Source organism: Nomascus leucogenys, chromosome 10 (genome assembly GCF_006542625.1).
Source record: "Nomascus leucogenys isolate Asia chromosome 10, Asia_NLE_v1, whole genome shotgun sequence".
Lineage (NCBI taxonomy): Eukaryota > Metazoa > Chordata > Mammalia > Primates > Hylobatidae > Nomascus > Nomascus leucogenys.
The window spans coordinates 70934964-70950173 of record NC_044390.1 but is presented as its reverse complement, the minus strand read 5'-3'; the positions used below and the strand labels follow the sequence as shown (position 1 = coordinate 70950173).

Genomic DNA, 15210 nt, shown 5'->3' with positions numbered 1-15210 from the left:
TTAGTATAGTTTTAGGCTTACGGAAAGGTTGCAAATACTGAGTTCCTGTATGTATACACCCAATGCCCACTTTCCTCCAATGTTAACACTTGAGTAACGTACATTTGTTACAACTAAAGAACCAATCTTGATACATTATTATTCACTAAAGTCCATACTTCCTTCAGATATTTTTAGTTTTTACTGAATGTCCATTTCCTGCTCCAAGATCCCCTGCAGGATACCACATTGCAGTTAGTTGTCATGTCTCTCAGGCTCCTCTTGGCTTTGACAGCTTCTCTGACTTCCCTTGCTTTTTTAAATGACCATGACAGTTTTGAAGCGTGCCAATTAGGTGCTGTGTGCGTTTTCCTTATGATTAGCCTGGGTGATGGGTTTGGGGGAGGAAGACCACAGCGGTGAAGTGTGGTTTTCATCCCATCATATGAGGGCCTCCCCAGCCGCCTTCCCTCCTCCCCTCCTCCCCTCCTCGCTTCCTTCTCCTTGAACCTCTAAACCCTTTCCTACTTCTGCCTTGGAGCACTCTTTCTTCCACCAGATGAGGCTTGCTCCTGGCTTGCCTTTTTTTCCACTCTGCAGATCTGTGAATGCTTGTATTGCATTTTCTTATAGAACATACACTCCGAGGTGTTATATTCTGCGTGTGTATTTGTGTATGGTCTGCCTCCCCAAGTAGAATGGGAACTTTGCAGGGGCAGACATCTTTGTCAGTGTTGTTTGCTGCTGTATTCCCAGGCCCTGGGGTTAAGTAGGTACTCAGTAAACACTTGACGTCTGCATCCATGAGTTCCGCAGGTAAGTGAGAGAGTTGCGCTTCATGTGGGCCAGCGTCCTGATGAGGTCATTTTACTCTAGTGTCGTGTTTTGTGTGGATTTCAGAGAGCTTAGTTTTTGTGCCCTTCTGCGTTGCCTCTAATTAGGCTCGTAATTTAGGCTACTTTAAATATTAAACTGAGACCTCTGGAAAACAGGTATGTTTATAGGCCTCTGGACCTCAGGAACCCACAGCAGTGTTGTAAGGTAGAGGTTACTAGCTGTATCTGAGAGCTGTAATTACCCAGGACTGTAGGAATTAGGCACACATGGAGAAGTCCTGGGTTCTCTGCTGTATTTTAATATTAACTTTGCTTGAAGCTGTAGGGACGTTTCTGTAGCATTTTCAGGGGGACACTTTGCTCTTTATCAGCACACAGGAGTTTGCCCAGATTTTAACTGGGATTAGAACAAAGTCAAGCTACTAAAGGAAACCAGACTGGGCCTAAATTAGAATTTTAATAAAAACCCCAAGTCAAGAGCTTTTATCTTTTATATTTCTTACTGCTTTTAGGGATACCAGTTATCTCCATAATACCTCACCTTGGGTGAGTCTTTTTATTTTTCCCCCTTGGATGGTGAAAAGTTTCTAAATTATGAAAAGTCCTGAAAATCTAGCTGAGACCGTTGGAGAGGACTGTAACCAACTGGCCGCTGTGAGTGGCTCTGGTTCCTGGGCTGGATGTCACTGTTAACAGATGTTCTACTGATGCTATGTGTGTATGTGTTGGAAATGGGCCAATCACGAGGATGTTTTTGACTAGGCTGGTTATATGGGGAGATTACAATTTAGGGGCAGGAGTAGAGCATAGAAATCATCCTAGTCAAATGGTTTGACTAGAAGAGGCCTTGGAGAAGACTTACCTAAAGTCATACAGGAGATTAGCAGGGGCTAGTAGGGTGGACCTAAAATCCCAGGCTGCCAGTTCCCAATCCAGCGAAGCCACTCAATTTTATTGAGCACTTGCCATGTGCCAGGCACTGCCCTGACTTGCCACACTCATTTTTGGGCTGAATCCTTTACACTTCCCAAAGGATAGGATTCTTGTTATTTTTACTTTGTAGATGAGAAAACCAAGGCTCAGAGGGACAGACGACCTTGTCCAGGGTCACCCAGCTAGCACATGGCAGGACCAGGATTTGACGCCTGGTCTGTCAGCCCAGGAACTTGTATTCTTCATTATGACATTGTCCTGTTGGGGCTTTTCCAGCCGCATCTGTCAGTTTTCAAGGTCATTGATATGGTTTGGCTGTGTCCCCACCCAAATCTCACCTTGAATTGTAGCTCCCATAATCCCCACGTGTCATAGGAGGGACCTGGTGGGAGGTAATTGAATCATGGGGGTGGGTTTTTCCTGTGCTGTTCTCACAATAGTGAATAAGTCTCAAGAAATCTAATGGTGTTATAAAGGCGAGTTCTCCTGCACAAGCTCTCTTGCCTGCTGCCATGTAAGATGTGACTTTCCTCCATGATTGTGAGGTCTCCCCAGCCATGTGGAACTATGAGTCCATTAAACCTCTTTCCTTTATAAATTACCCAGTCTCAGGTATGTCTTTATTAGCAGTGTGAGAACGGACTCATATAGTCACTCACTATGATCTTTGGACCAAATAAACATTGTGTATTTCTCAGGAGTGGCTCCCCAAGAATAACATTGAGAGTGAGAGACAAGGGGAATGTGAGTGTGTGGAGGGCATGTCCTGCTGGGGAGCCCCGATAAGCCTCATTCAAAGAAAGAACCGCCAGACTTTTCAGCAGTAAACACTCTCTTATTGAAGTGCCAGCAATCAACTAAAATAGTTGGTGCTCCACTCGTAACTGCAAATGCTTTCAGCAAACTTGTTGAGCCCCTCTGAGGTGGCAGGTGCTGCTGTCACAGGGAGGCGATGAGTGTCCAGTATATGGTGGCTCAGAGTTGGTTCAGCATTGATTATGTGGTGGTTAGGGGTGGACTTGGGTGTGACACAGACCTGGGTTCAAATACTGGCTCGACAACTATCTAGCTGTGTGACCTTGGGCAAATTCCTTGCCCTTGATCTTCAGATTATTCAATAGTAAAATAGGCTTGAGATGCCCTGCTTCCTTCATGCTGGTGTAGCGAGGGATAAAGAAAGTCACAGAAAGTGTCTAGTATGTGGCACATAGCAAATGCTCAGTGAAGGCACCTCTCTCAGTGACATATTAATATTTCTTTCCTGTCTGCCCTCTTATTCATCCATCAGTCACGAGTTTAACAAGAGATTGCAGAGCTGCTGAAGTCCCTTGGCCCCCCTTCAGTAAGCAGATCCAGGGTGCTAGGCGTTGGGTTCTGTGTCAGCTTGTCAAGTATGTCTGCAAAAATGCAGGACCATACACAGGGTTCTCAATTCTTGGAAACGCCCATGAATGGAAATGTCAGTTTGGTGATTTCTTGGCACACATGGCAGGTGGTGGATAAATGATCCCAAATGTGACATTTGAGTTAGTGCTTTGTGCAGCTTGACTTGAAAAATTGCCACATGCAGGTCAGCCTGCTGGTCCCAGGAAATGTTTTTGTACAAATGGAACCCTGGCCATGAAATATTAGCAGCTCAGCCATGGAAGGAGGTTTCCTGGGCATCTTAATAGTTGTCTGGGTTTTAACTTAAGTAACTTGCATCACAGTTGGAAGGTCCTAGTGATGTCGCCTCTCTAGACTCAGGAATAGACGTTCTGTCCTGCAGGTCTGTGCTCCTAGGGCAGAGGGGCAGTGGGGAGAGCAGGGGAAAAGGCCCCAGCCTGATTCTCTGCCCACCATACCCTAGCTTGTTTCATTCAGAACATCTGATGTCCCTCTGAATAAAATAGGGATGGTAGGGCCTGCCATGTAGTAGCAGCAGAAATGGTGCCCACAAATCAGTGCCATCCACAGGGTAGCTGATGTCCTAATTCTGAGATTTAGGGAGAGAAGTAAGGACTTGGTGCAGTAGATAAGGAGGAGCCAGCAATTTTGCATAGTGTGAAGAATGGCTTGATAATAGGAAATACCAGGGGAGCTGGGCTGCTGTATTAGTTCGTTTTCAAGCTGCTGATAAAGACATACCCAAGGCCGGGTAATTTATACAGAAAAAGAGGTTTAATGGACTCACAGTTCCATGTAGCTGGGGAGGTCTCACAATCATGACAGAAGGCGAAAGGCACATCTTACATTGGCAGCTGGCGAGAGAGAATGCGAACCAAGTGAACAGGTTTCCCCTTATAAAACCATGAGATCTTGTGAGTATGTGGGAAACCGCCCCCATCATTCAATTATCTCCCACCAGGTTCCTCCCACAACATGTGGGAATTATGGGAACTGCAATTCAAGATGAGACTTGGCTGGGGACATAGAGCCAAACCATATCCGCTGCCTTCATAACTCTTCTGAGACAGGGTGCCAGATAGTAACCATAATCCATGTGCCAAGGAAAGGGCCTCCTTAGGCCTAGTGTGGGGAATGCTGTGTCTGACGGCCACAGGGTTGCCCAGCTGGAGGGTGGGCAGTGGCCAGCAGATGAGAAAAGCAATGAAAGCTCTATGGAGAGGCCCCACTCTGAGAAGTTTTCACCTTAAGGCTCTCCGTGAAACCTGGTAATGGGGCCATCCAGGGGCCTGCCACATCAAGGTGCTCACATATGAGTTGAATGGATGGTTGACAGTAAGTTTGAGTAAAGCTGTGCTTCCAGTATTAGGGGGAACATTCCAGACTCTCTGCAGCAGCCTTGAAGATAAAAGGAGGGAGTGATGGGTGGAGATTGAAGCTGATGTGTTCCTGGGGTCTTAGGGATCTGGGAGTCTAGGGACACAGGTAGGGGAGGGAAAGAGAGGAGAGAGTTGAGAGAAGTTGGCAGGGGAGGGAATGAGGCCCAACCTGTGCTTGGGCAGATGGACAGGGCGCAGGGCAGGATGGAAGGCTCTGGCCAGGGTGCTTGCTGGGAGGCGCTTGGACTGGAAGCGGAGGGACAAGCTGTGGTCTGCCCCTTCTGACCCCAACTTGCCACTGGTGTATCAACTACCTCAGCCTTTGTACAAGGGCCAGATCTGGATAGGATCCTGCACTTAGCACATTGTTGGCTAAAACCAGTTCCTTTCTTCTTTCTTAGTATCCAGCAGAAATCAGGAAGTATGAGTACGACCCAAATTTTGCAATTCGTGGACTTCATTATGATGTACAGCGGGTAGGTTTACTTCTCCTGTCTCCTGTTTTTCTGTGGTTTAATGATGTTTGGAAATGAAATGTACTCTTAGTACTTTTCGCTACTGAACGGGCAAATTAGTTTTAAATTGTGTTATTTGGGACTGCAGAACCAAATTTATTCACGTATCTTTGGATAGAGTCTTCTGGAAGAGACTATGTATTAGAAAAGCATACATGCATTTAGCTATTTGGGAGGTACTGTTTATTTCTAGTTGTCATTTTGGTGTTTTGAGGAGGAACCAGTTGCCATATCTATTTTTTTCCCCTGTCTTTTGCAGATAGGCCATTTCTTTAAAGAGCTGTACAGCACATTAATTAACAAGCAACCCTTTCAGGAACATACAGTGTGCTTCCTTGTTAGGGCAGCCTAATGTTGTTAGGATTTATGATGACACCTGGGGTGGCTCACGTAATATGCAAATAGTTACACATTATTTACATGTGCATATGTTTATGTTTTTAAAGGCAGTATTAATGAAGATCGATGCTTTTCATTATATCCAGCTGGGAACTGTCTACAGGTAAGAGTAAGAGGAGATACATGTAATTTATGTGAAGTAACCAGGTGCTTTGGGTTTCAGGACCCTCTGACTGTTTAATGATGAAGAGGGCTGCAGTGTGAATATGATTCATTCATTCACTCACTTAAGGAGCATTTGTTGAGGCCTGCTACCATGCCAGGTGCTAAGGGCTTGGTGTGCACTGATGTCCTCAAGGAGCTCAGAGTGTGGGTGGGAAGTCATGTAAGTAAACTTGACTGCAGTTCAGAGTGACAGAGGTGATGATAGAAATGTGCTCAGAGGTAGGGAGCAGTCTGGAGGACTGGAGGGAGGACTGGTTTTCCGGAGATGCTGGCTGGCAAGCTGAGGGAGGGTCCTGATGAGGAGACTTGGAGCAGGAGGGATATGGGAGTGAGGGAATAGGGTTCTCCTTCCCACCATGGTATTTGGGTGGTTTGGATATTGAGACTTTTTTTTTTTTTTTTTTTTTGAGATGGAGTCTTGCTGTGATGCCCAGGCTGGAGTGCAATGGCACAATCTAGGCTCATTGCAGCCTCTGCCTCCCAGGTTCAAGTGATTCTCCTGCCTCAGCCTCCTGATTAGCTGGGACTATAGGCACATGCCACCATGCCTGGCTAATTTTTATATTTTTAGTAGAGACAGGGTTTCACCATATTAGCCAGGCTGGTCTCGAACTCCTGACCCCAAGTGATCTGCCTGCCTCAGCCTTCCAAAGTGCTGGGATTACAGGCATGAGCCACCATGCCCGGCCGTCTTTGTAACTTTTAAAATGGAGGATTTGGCCTTTTTTTATTCTCCAATTTGGGAGGGGATTTAGGAGTGTGATTTGTATTTAAGTGCACAGCTTATACTTAAAAGTATGTATATCTTAGCTTACATTCTTCTTTCACAAACTGTTAAAATTAATGCTTGTTTATTTTTACAATCAAAGTGAAACATGGATAGAGTCACACAAACAGGATTAAAGATGTCACAGGGGTCAGCAGCAATCTTCTGTGCTCCCCTCTGCCCCTAAAACCTTTAAAATCTTTAGATTTTTTAAGTAATGTGCTCATTCTTCTGTTTCCTAATTTATTAATTCTGGACATTGTCCCTGCTGTGGTAGATAAGGACTTAGCTTTCTGGCACCTCCTCCCACTTCTCCAGTCTCATTCCTCTCATCTCATTCAGATCTCAATTTTTGGTGGTTGTACTGGTCACTGTTTACATTATGACTCAGAAGGTCCTGTCTGGTTCACTTTTTTTTTTTTTTAAATTGAGACGGAGTCTCCCTCTTGTTGCCCAGGCTGGAGTGCAGTGGTGAGATATCGGCTCACTGCAACCTCTGCCTCCCAGGTTCAAGTGATTCTCCTGCCTTAGCCTCCCAAAGAGCTAGGATTACAGGCATGTGCCACCACTCCCAGCTAGTTTTGTATTTTTAGTAGAGACAGGGTTTCACCATGTTGGCCAGGCTGGTCTTGAACTCCTGATTTCAGGTGATCTGCCCGCCTCAGCCTCCCAAAGTGCTGGGATTATAGGCATGAGCCACCACACCCAGCTGGTTCACTCTTAAGCCAGGTAGTGCAGTGCGATTATTTTCTTTCTTGTACAATATTTTGTTTTTCTTAGATTTTAACAATAATCTCAGTTTTTGTTTACCTAGTTTTCTGTGTAGGTATCTCTGATTTCTACCAAATGGTCCATTACAAATGTTAGGCATGTATTTATTTTCCAATGATTCAAATGTTTTCAATAATCTGTCACTTTTTTAAAAAAAATTGACTCTCCCCTCCTGGTCTGATCTGGTTTGGTTGCTTGTCTTGGGACTTCCCTTTGCCACTTTCCCTGTTTCAAGTTCCCTTCTCATCCTCTCTCTGGCTTTACTCCCTCATTTTGCTTGAGTATATCCTCCAGTAGCCTCCTGGTGCCTTCTTGTGCTGAGCCTTTCTGCAGCTTGTGGTGGGGAATCAGTACTTGTCGTGGGTGTACCCTTGCAGGCCCCTGTTATCAGTGTTAAGTCAGATACCTTCTTTGCATCCAGTGTTTGTCTTCCAGTGTCTTGTAGAAATGTCTTGTCTGTTGACGTCTTTGCTCTCATTTCCTTTGACTGTTTTTACTGTCACTTTAATGGTGTTTCAGGACGGAGATTTGGTGGTGGTGATGATGGTAATAATATTACTAATAGCGACTAGCAAATACTGAGTCTTGCTATGGGACAGGCACTGTTATAAGGGTTTTGTCTGAGTTAACTCATTCAATCTTCAAAATAACTATATGAAGTAGGTACTATTATTAGTGCCAGAGGTGTTAAGTAACTTGCCCAAGGTCACACAGCAAATAATTGCCTGGGCTAGAATTCAGACCCAGGCTCGTGCACTTGGCCACCATGCTGTGTGGCCTTTCTTAAGGTATACAGGATAGTTGGAGTCCCTCAACACATTTTTTTTTTTGGGGAGGGGTGGGTAATGAATCTATTTTAGTATGGACAATTACAAATAATCTTTCCAGCAAGATCACATCTTTTGCGGGAACGTGGATGGAGCTGGAGGCCATTATCCTTAGCAAACTAACGCAGGAACAGGAAGCCAACTACTGCATGTTCTCACAAGTGGGAGCTAAATGATGAGAACTCATGGACACATAGAGGTTAACAAAAGACTCTGGGGTCTACTGGAGGGTGGAGGGTGGGAGAAGGGAGAGGATCAGGAAAAATAACTAATGGGTAGGGTACTAGGGCTTAGTACCTGGGTAATGAAATATCTACAACAAACCCCCATGACATGAATTTACCTATAAAACAAACCTGCACATGTACCCCTGAACCTAAAAGTTAAAGTAAAACAAAAAACTTTTCATGTATTTTGTAAGTAACATGTATATTAAATATAATTAATACATTTTTGTGCACATGTCTCATTTTCTTAGGAAAAATCTTTGTAAGTGAAATTGCCAGGTGAACGTTGTTCCTTCATTTTAAGGCTTTTGAAATGGCTCAGTTGACCTCCAGATTGTACCATTCCCAACAGACTTACTTTTAACTTATATTTTAAAGTTGTTGCTACATTTAACATATTCCAATTTTTAGTTTTTCTTTCTCTAAACCTCTTAAATGAACATTTGTTTGTCCCCCTACTCACAGCTCCTAATGTTTTCCCAGAATTATTATTGCAGTGGTGAGGGTGGGGGAGAGAATGAAGAAGGCAAGGTTATGCATGTTTATGAGAATCCTCACCAGGTCTCTCTATTCTGTCTCTCCATCTCTGTTTCTGCTGTCGGCCCCCTCCTTAGACACCCCTTCTCTCCTGGGTTCTTGGGGTTTGCTGCAGTGCACTCCGTCCTGGACATTCTTGCCAGACTGATTCCCTAAATCATTACTCCCAATAATCCCCTCCTCTGAATCCCTGGATGGCTCCCTGCTCTCTACAGAATAAAGGCTAAGCCATATGCTTAGGCTTAGGTTTGAGATTTTTATCAACCTGCTTTAAACCCTTTGCTTCCTCTTCTTCCATACACAGCTCCTTGACTTACTAGATTGGTCAAGACTCTTGGTTGAAAGTGACTGAAACTCAAACTGGCTCAGAAACTAATTGTACAGTCCACAGACAGAGTGAGTTTGCAGGTGTGGCTGGCTCCAGGGGCCAAATTGCTATTGTCAGAACTCTTTCCCTCTCTTGGCCTTCCTCTCTGGCTTGGCTCACTCTCAGGCAAGGCCCTCCTGGGTGACCCCTGGCACTACCAAGCCCACACCCCCCCAGCTCCAGGTCAAGGGGAACAGAGGAGCTTTGTTTCTCCACATTCCACTGGAGTCTCAGGACTGAATCTCATCAGAATGACTTGAGTCATGTGTTTGGTCCTGAACCGTTATGATGAAGAGAGACAGGTTGCTGGGCAGGCGAAGACAGCACAGGGATTCTTTTCCCTTGACATCTTCTTTCTTGCCACCTGGCACTTGCTCCTGCTGGTGTTCTGCCAGGATGCAGTTTTCCTTCCTCTCTCCTTCTTGAAATCCTACCCACCCACCATGGCCAACTTGTGGTGAGTCCTCTGCTCACCCTCTCAGCCTGAAATGCTCTTTCTCCCCACTCTTCTCCTGGGGTTCACAGGAGAAGAATTGCCTTGTTTCTTGTATATACACTGTCCATTGTGTCAACGAGTATGGACAGTAGAAAGAGCCACTGAGGCATTCCGGGGGAAGGAGCATTCAGAATGAGGCTGTAGGAAGTTCACTGTTGCATCGCTGCTGAGAAGGGTGTTGAGGTGAGCTGGACTCTGGAGGGAGTGTGTGGACTCGAGTCACTCACACTTCCTGGGTGCGAACCCCAGCTGCATGGCTCATGCGTGTGTGGTCTTGAGCAATCTCTGGACCCTCTGAAAGCCTTGGTTTCCTCCTGTAAAGCAGGCATGATTCCAGTGCCTGCCTAAGGGGCAGCTTGTGAAGATGACGCATACCCGCACAGGGCCCAGAATACAGGGTGGTGCCGCTGGGCTTCCTGCCTCACGCACGGGGTTTAGTCCACTGAGCCTTGCGTGCAGCCGTTTCCACTCTTAGCACCACTCAGAGAAGAGTATTAGAGGGCAGAAGGATGTCTGATGGAGACAAAAACAGCCTTTCTCTGCCCTAATGTGTTAAATACATTTAAAAAAAAAAGCCAGCCCAGCCGGGCGCGGTGGCTCATGCCTGTAATCCCAGCACTTTGGGAGGCTGAGGTGGGTGGATCACGAGGTCCGGAGATCAAGACCATCCTGGCTAACACAGTGAAACCCCGTCTCTCCTAAAAATACAAAAATTAGCCGGGCGTGGTGGTGGACGCCTGTAGTCCCAGCTACTCAGGAGGCTGAGGCAGGAGAATGGCATGAACCCTGGAGGCGGAGCTTGCAGTGAGCCGAGATCGTGCCACTGCACTCCACCCTGGGCGACAGAGCGAGACTCCATCTCAAAAAAAAAAAAAAAAAGGCCAGCCCACCCCAAAGCAAGTCATTAGGAAGCCTTGTACCTTAGTGGTTTAAGAGCCTGGGCATGCAGAAATGTCACTTTTCTTCTCTTTCACACCAGAAGGGGCCATGAATGAGAGAAGGTGGGAAGAAAGTGTCCATCTCAGCCTAGTTTGTTTCTAAGCCCCGATGCAGGTCTCCAGTCCCTACACCAGGGTGAATTTTATGACGTTTGGCCCACAGGAGTGAGTGCTGCCGGCTGGGGAGGTGGAGAGGGGTTCCCTATCACAGCCCCATTTTTGTACCTATTGTTTAAGTTTTTACTAGGAACCTTGTGAAAAGCTGGGGTGGTTCCTTTCACAGCCACACTAGTGAAACCTCTTTATAGTGCTTACATATACCAAGTGTTCTATACATAGTAGCTCCTGTGATCTTCTCAGTGACATCAGGAAGTAGGCACTTTTATAGTTCTCTGCTTTAAGAATGAAGACTTTGAGATCCAAAAGGGATAAATTACTTATCAAGGTAATATCCCTAGTGATAAAGGGAGCGGGGATTTGAAGCCCTGGCAGACTCATTCAGATCTGTGCTCCTAACCTCGTGTTTCTCACGCAGAGCTTGGGAAAAGGAGCTTCCACTTCGATCTCAACGCTGGTTGAGGCTGCATTCAGATGTGGCCAGGCAGTCTGCCCATGCCTGCTGCAGTTGTGTTTGGCTCTTCATTCAATGCAGCTGCTTCTTGGGGAATTCAGCTGGCAGATTTCACTGCGTCTTCTGAGCCGCCATTTGGTTGCTTGGCTCTTGTGGATGCAGCCAGGGTAGCTGTGCCTTAGAGGCAGCAGTGGCTTCCAGAGGGCAGGGAAATAACTCTGACCCGGCTGAATCACTTGACTTTTTATATTTTCTCTCCAGTGTTAGAGCCTTAGCAGTGTGGACACATGACTGCTGCTACTCAGCAAGGGCTGATTTCCAAGGTCACTGCCTTGAATGATCTGGCTTAGTGCCAGTGTCTTATCTTATTTCTGGAGCAAAGATGAAGGGAGTCCAGTGTTTCTGTTTTTTCAAAGGCCAGTAGTTGTAACAGGTTAATCAAGATGAGAGGCAAAATATTAATGAATCCACTCAGATAACTTTTTAAAGTAATGTGGGTGATGGAGACAGGAGGAAAGAGGTTGAAGTGATCTTTTTGTTAACGTTACGTATCAAAACATAAATGATATCGTACATAGGTTTTACTGTGGACCATGTGGTTTTGTATGCTAAGCAACCTGTTGTGTTAGTAACTAAAATTCTTCTTGAATTATTTATACTCCTGTTGTAGCACAGCGTGATATTTCCTGTACTATTCAGTCTCTAGTTTCGTAATCATTGGTGTCTATTTCTCAAGCACTTTCTCCTCCACAGGAGGGGTGGAGGAGCAGGTATTTCCCCTCCTGACGCTTGAGAGTGGATGAGTCCAGGTGAACAAGTGAAGGCACCTGCTGTAGTCACTGGTGGCAGAGGCAGGAGTGAAATCCTGGCCACTGACTTCACAATTCTTTTTTTTTTTTTGGTATGTGGAGGAGGTGGATTCATTTGCAGATTCCAGAGGCAGGCAGATGGTAGATGAGGAAATTGGCCTTCAGTGTCACAAAGCATTCGGGGTCATTTCCTCTCCAAGGTGGTGGTGCCACAGGGCTTCCTGCCTTATGTCATGGGGTTTAGTCCACTGAGCCTTGGGTGTGGCAGTTTCCATCTCAGCACCTGTATTAGTCTGTTCTCACGCTGCTGTTAAAGACATACCCGAGGCTGGGTAATTTATAAGAAAAAGAGGCTTAATGGACTCATAGTTCCACATAGCTGGGGAGGCCTCACAATCATGGCAGAAGGCGAAAGGCATGCCTTACATGGTGGCAGGCAAGAGAGAATGAGAGCCAAGTGAAAGGGGAAACTCCTAATAAAATCATCAGATCTCGTGAGACTTATTCACTACCACGAGAATAGTATGGGGGAAACAGGTCCGGTGGTGATTCAGTGTTCTCCCACCAGGTCCCTCCCACAGTCTGGGAATTATAGGAGCTACAATTCAAGATGAGATTTATGGGTGGGGACGCAGCCAAACCAAATCAGCCCCTATCTCAGGCTAGAGTATTGGAGGGCAGGAGGATGTCTGATGGAGACAAAAACAACCTTTCTCTGCCCTAATATATTAAATACATTAAAACAAAAGCCAGCCCACCCCAAAGCAAGTCATTAGGAAGCCTTGTGCCTTAGTGGTGTAAGAGCCTGGGCCATAGAGCCAGAAAGCCTGGGTTCTAATTTTGACCTACCACTTCCTACTTTGGTGACCTTGAACAGGTACATGACCTTTCTTTGCTTCAGTTACCTCAGCTGGAAATGGGCCTCTCTCCTAGGATTGTTGAGAATTACACGGATGACTAGGTGTAATTCATATCTGGCCTATAGTACGTGCCATATAATATTAACTATTATTATTCCTGCTCTTGTTACCAATAGAACAGTAGTAGTAGTAAATGTAGTAGCATCTTACCTGATATTTGTAGCATTTACTTGTGGCACATTTTGCCTCGTCCTGATGACAGTGTCTTGCACCTCAATTGAAAAATCCCAGCACCGCACAGGGATATGAAAATCATTGGTTTCTCTAGTTGAGCTCTTTAACTGGTTTTTCCAGAGGCCTCAGTGTTGTCCCTGATGAAGAAGTCATTGAAATGTACGAGGGGTCCCACGTGCCCTTGGAGCAGATGAGTGACTTTTACGGAAAGGTAATGAGAAGCACTTTATTCATTTAAAGAGCAGCCTTTTTCCTTCTTGAAACATGGCCTTGTCGATCTTACCTACTGCTTGTATGGAATTGACAGGGAAATTTGAGATTGTGTGTTGAGAGAGACTAGTGTTTGAAGGGGACACCCCCAGATTCTTTCATGATTCTCCTTTCTGAAGCACTTCCTCCCCACCCGATGAAGGCTCTTTTCACCTCCCACATACCTACCCCATTTGCCACCCCATCTCCAGGAATGTCCCTAGCTTCTGGAGTGGGGCTTCAGAACAGATTGGGGCTGTCAGTGTGACAGCTACTGCTTCCCCTGACGAATGGCTGTGAAATGCCAGAGTTGATGGCTACATAGCCACCCTTTTTACCTTCAGGGAAACCTCTGCTTTTCTAACTTTCGTGGTTCTCTTTCCAGTCAGAATTTTTGCTTCTTGTCTTATTAGATGCACTCACTTACTTGCTTTGTCAAAATGAAATGGAAGATGCCCGGTCAGCTAGTAAACTTAGTACAGACAGCCCCTGACTTACAATGATTCTACTTAGAATTTTTTGACTTTACAATGGTGCAAAACCATCGCAATTTCAACATAAATTACAGTATTCAATAAATTATATGAGACACTCAACACCTTATTATAAAATAGGCTTTGCGTAGGCTAATATAAATGTTCTGAGAATGCTTAAGATAGGCTAGGCTGAGCCATGATGTTCGGTAGGTTAGATGTATAAATGCGTCTTTTACAGTGGGTTTATCAGAATGTAACCCCATCATAAGCCGAGGAGAATCTATAGTGTAAATCGCAAGTATTCAGAGAAAGGCTCATTTTTAAGCTCAAATATGGGCCGGGAGGTTGTGCTCCAGTTCAGGAGAGTTGCATGAGTTTTTATGTCATTATGGGCAATAATTTGTTTGCCTGCTTTCCTCTGTGTTTCCTGAGTGTGAATGGGAAGTGGGACTGAGCACAGGAGAAATTGGGAGGGGAAGGGTAATTAGACTCTGGGGGAAATCAGGGCATTTCTGTCGATATCCTAGTTATACTTAAGAGTGAGACATCAGCTCTTCTGTGAATGATAAGGAATAAGGGGAACATTTTACTTTTTTTTTTTTAGGCAGGGTTTTGCTCTTGTTGCCCAGGCTGGCGTGCAGTGGTGCCATCTCCACTTACTGCAACCTCCACCTGTCAGGTTCAAGCAATTCTCCTGCCTCAGCCTCCTGAGTAGCTGGGATTACAGGCACCCACCACCATGCCCAGCAAATTTTTGTATTTTTTAGTAGAGACGGGGTTTCATGATGTTGTCCAGGCTGATCTTGAACTCCTGACCTCAGTGATCCACCTGCCTTGGCCTCCCAAAGTGCTGGGATTACAGGCGTCAGCCACCACGCCCAGCCCATTTTCGTTTTTTATTATTAGAACTTTCCTTTTTTGTGTTGATGATGGGAATCTCGTTTAGTCACTGAAAAGTCTTCCTGCTGTTCCTGGTGCTTCGTGGCTCTGCCCCTGGCGTGGGCCCCTGTTTCTAAAGCTCTCCTTCCACCCTGTCTGCAGAGCTCTCATGGAAACACGATGAAGCAGTTCATGGACATCTTCTCCCTGCCCGAGATGACCCTCCTGTCCTGCGTGAATGAATACTTCCTCAAGAACAACATCGACTATGAGCCCGTGCATCTGTACAAAGATGTCAAGGTTGTATCCACAGTGAGAGATCACGGTGCTGAGTCTGTTTCAGCCTTTTCAGTGGGAGTCACAGAGCCTTGAACCTCCTTTCTAGGTTAGGTGTTTTAAATAGTCTCTTAGCTGGGAACTCTTATATGCGGTTTAACCTTGAACATTATAAGAAAGATGTTGTTACATCAGGAGAATTGGAAATCAGGCAAAATTTTTGTTAAAACGAGATGGTGCTGACGCTGTTATCTTGATTTTTGATCCTTTCTGACCAGAAGGCCAGGGCCGGTGTGCTTGGCCAAAGGGATGATGGAGATGGAAATCCGGCCTGT

The 15210-nt window shown here is 45.6% G+C and overlaps 1 protein-coding gene across 1 annotated transcript in view; it reads left to right on the top strand.

Annotated features, from left to right (window-relative positions):
• NT5DC3 (5'-nucleotidase domain containing 3) overlaps nucleotides 1-15210 on the top strand; it is a 64087-nt gene that overhangs the window by 29956 nt on the left and 18921 nt on the right. Inside the window, exons 3-6 of the mRNA XM_003269938.4 lie at nucleotides 4915-4989; nucleotides 5475-5530; nucleotides 13116-13206; nucleotides 14762-14899. Coding sequence (XP_003269986.1) covers nucleotides 4915-4989; nucleotides 5475-5530; nucleotides 13116-13206; nucleotides 14762-14899 — 360 coding nt within the window. The remainder of the gene's footprint in view (nucleotides 1-4914; nucleotides 4990-5474; nucleotides 5531-13115; nucleotides 13207-14761; nucleotides 14900-15210) is intronic.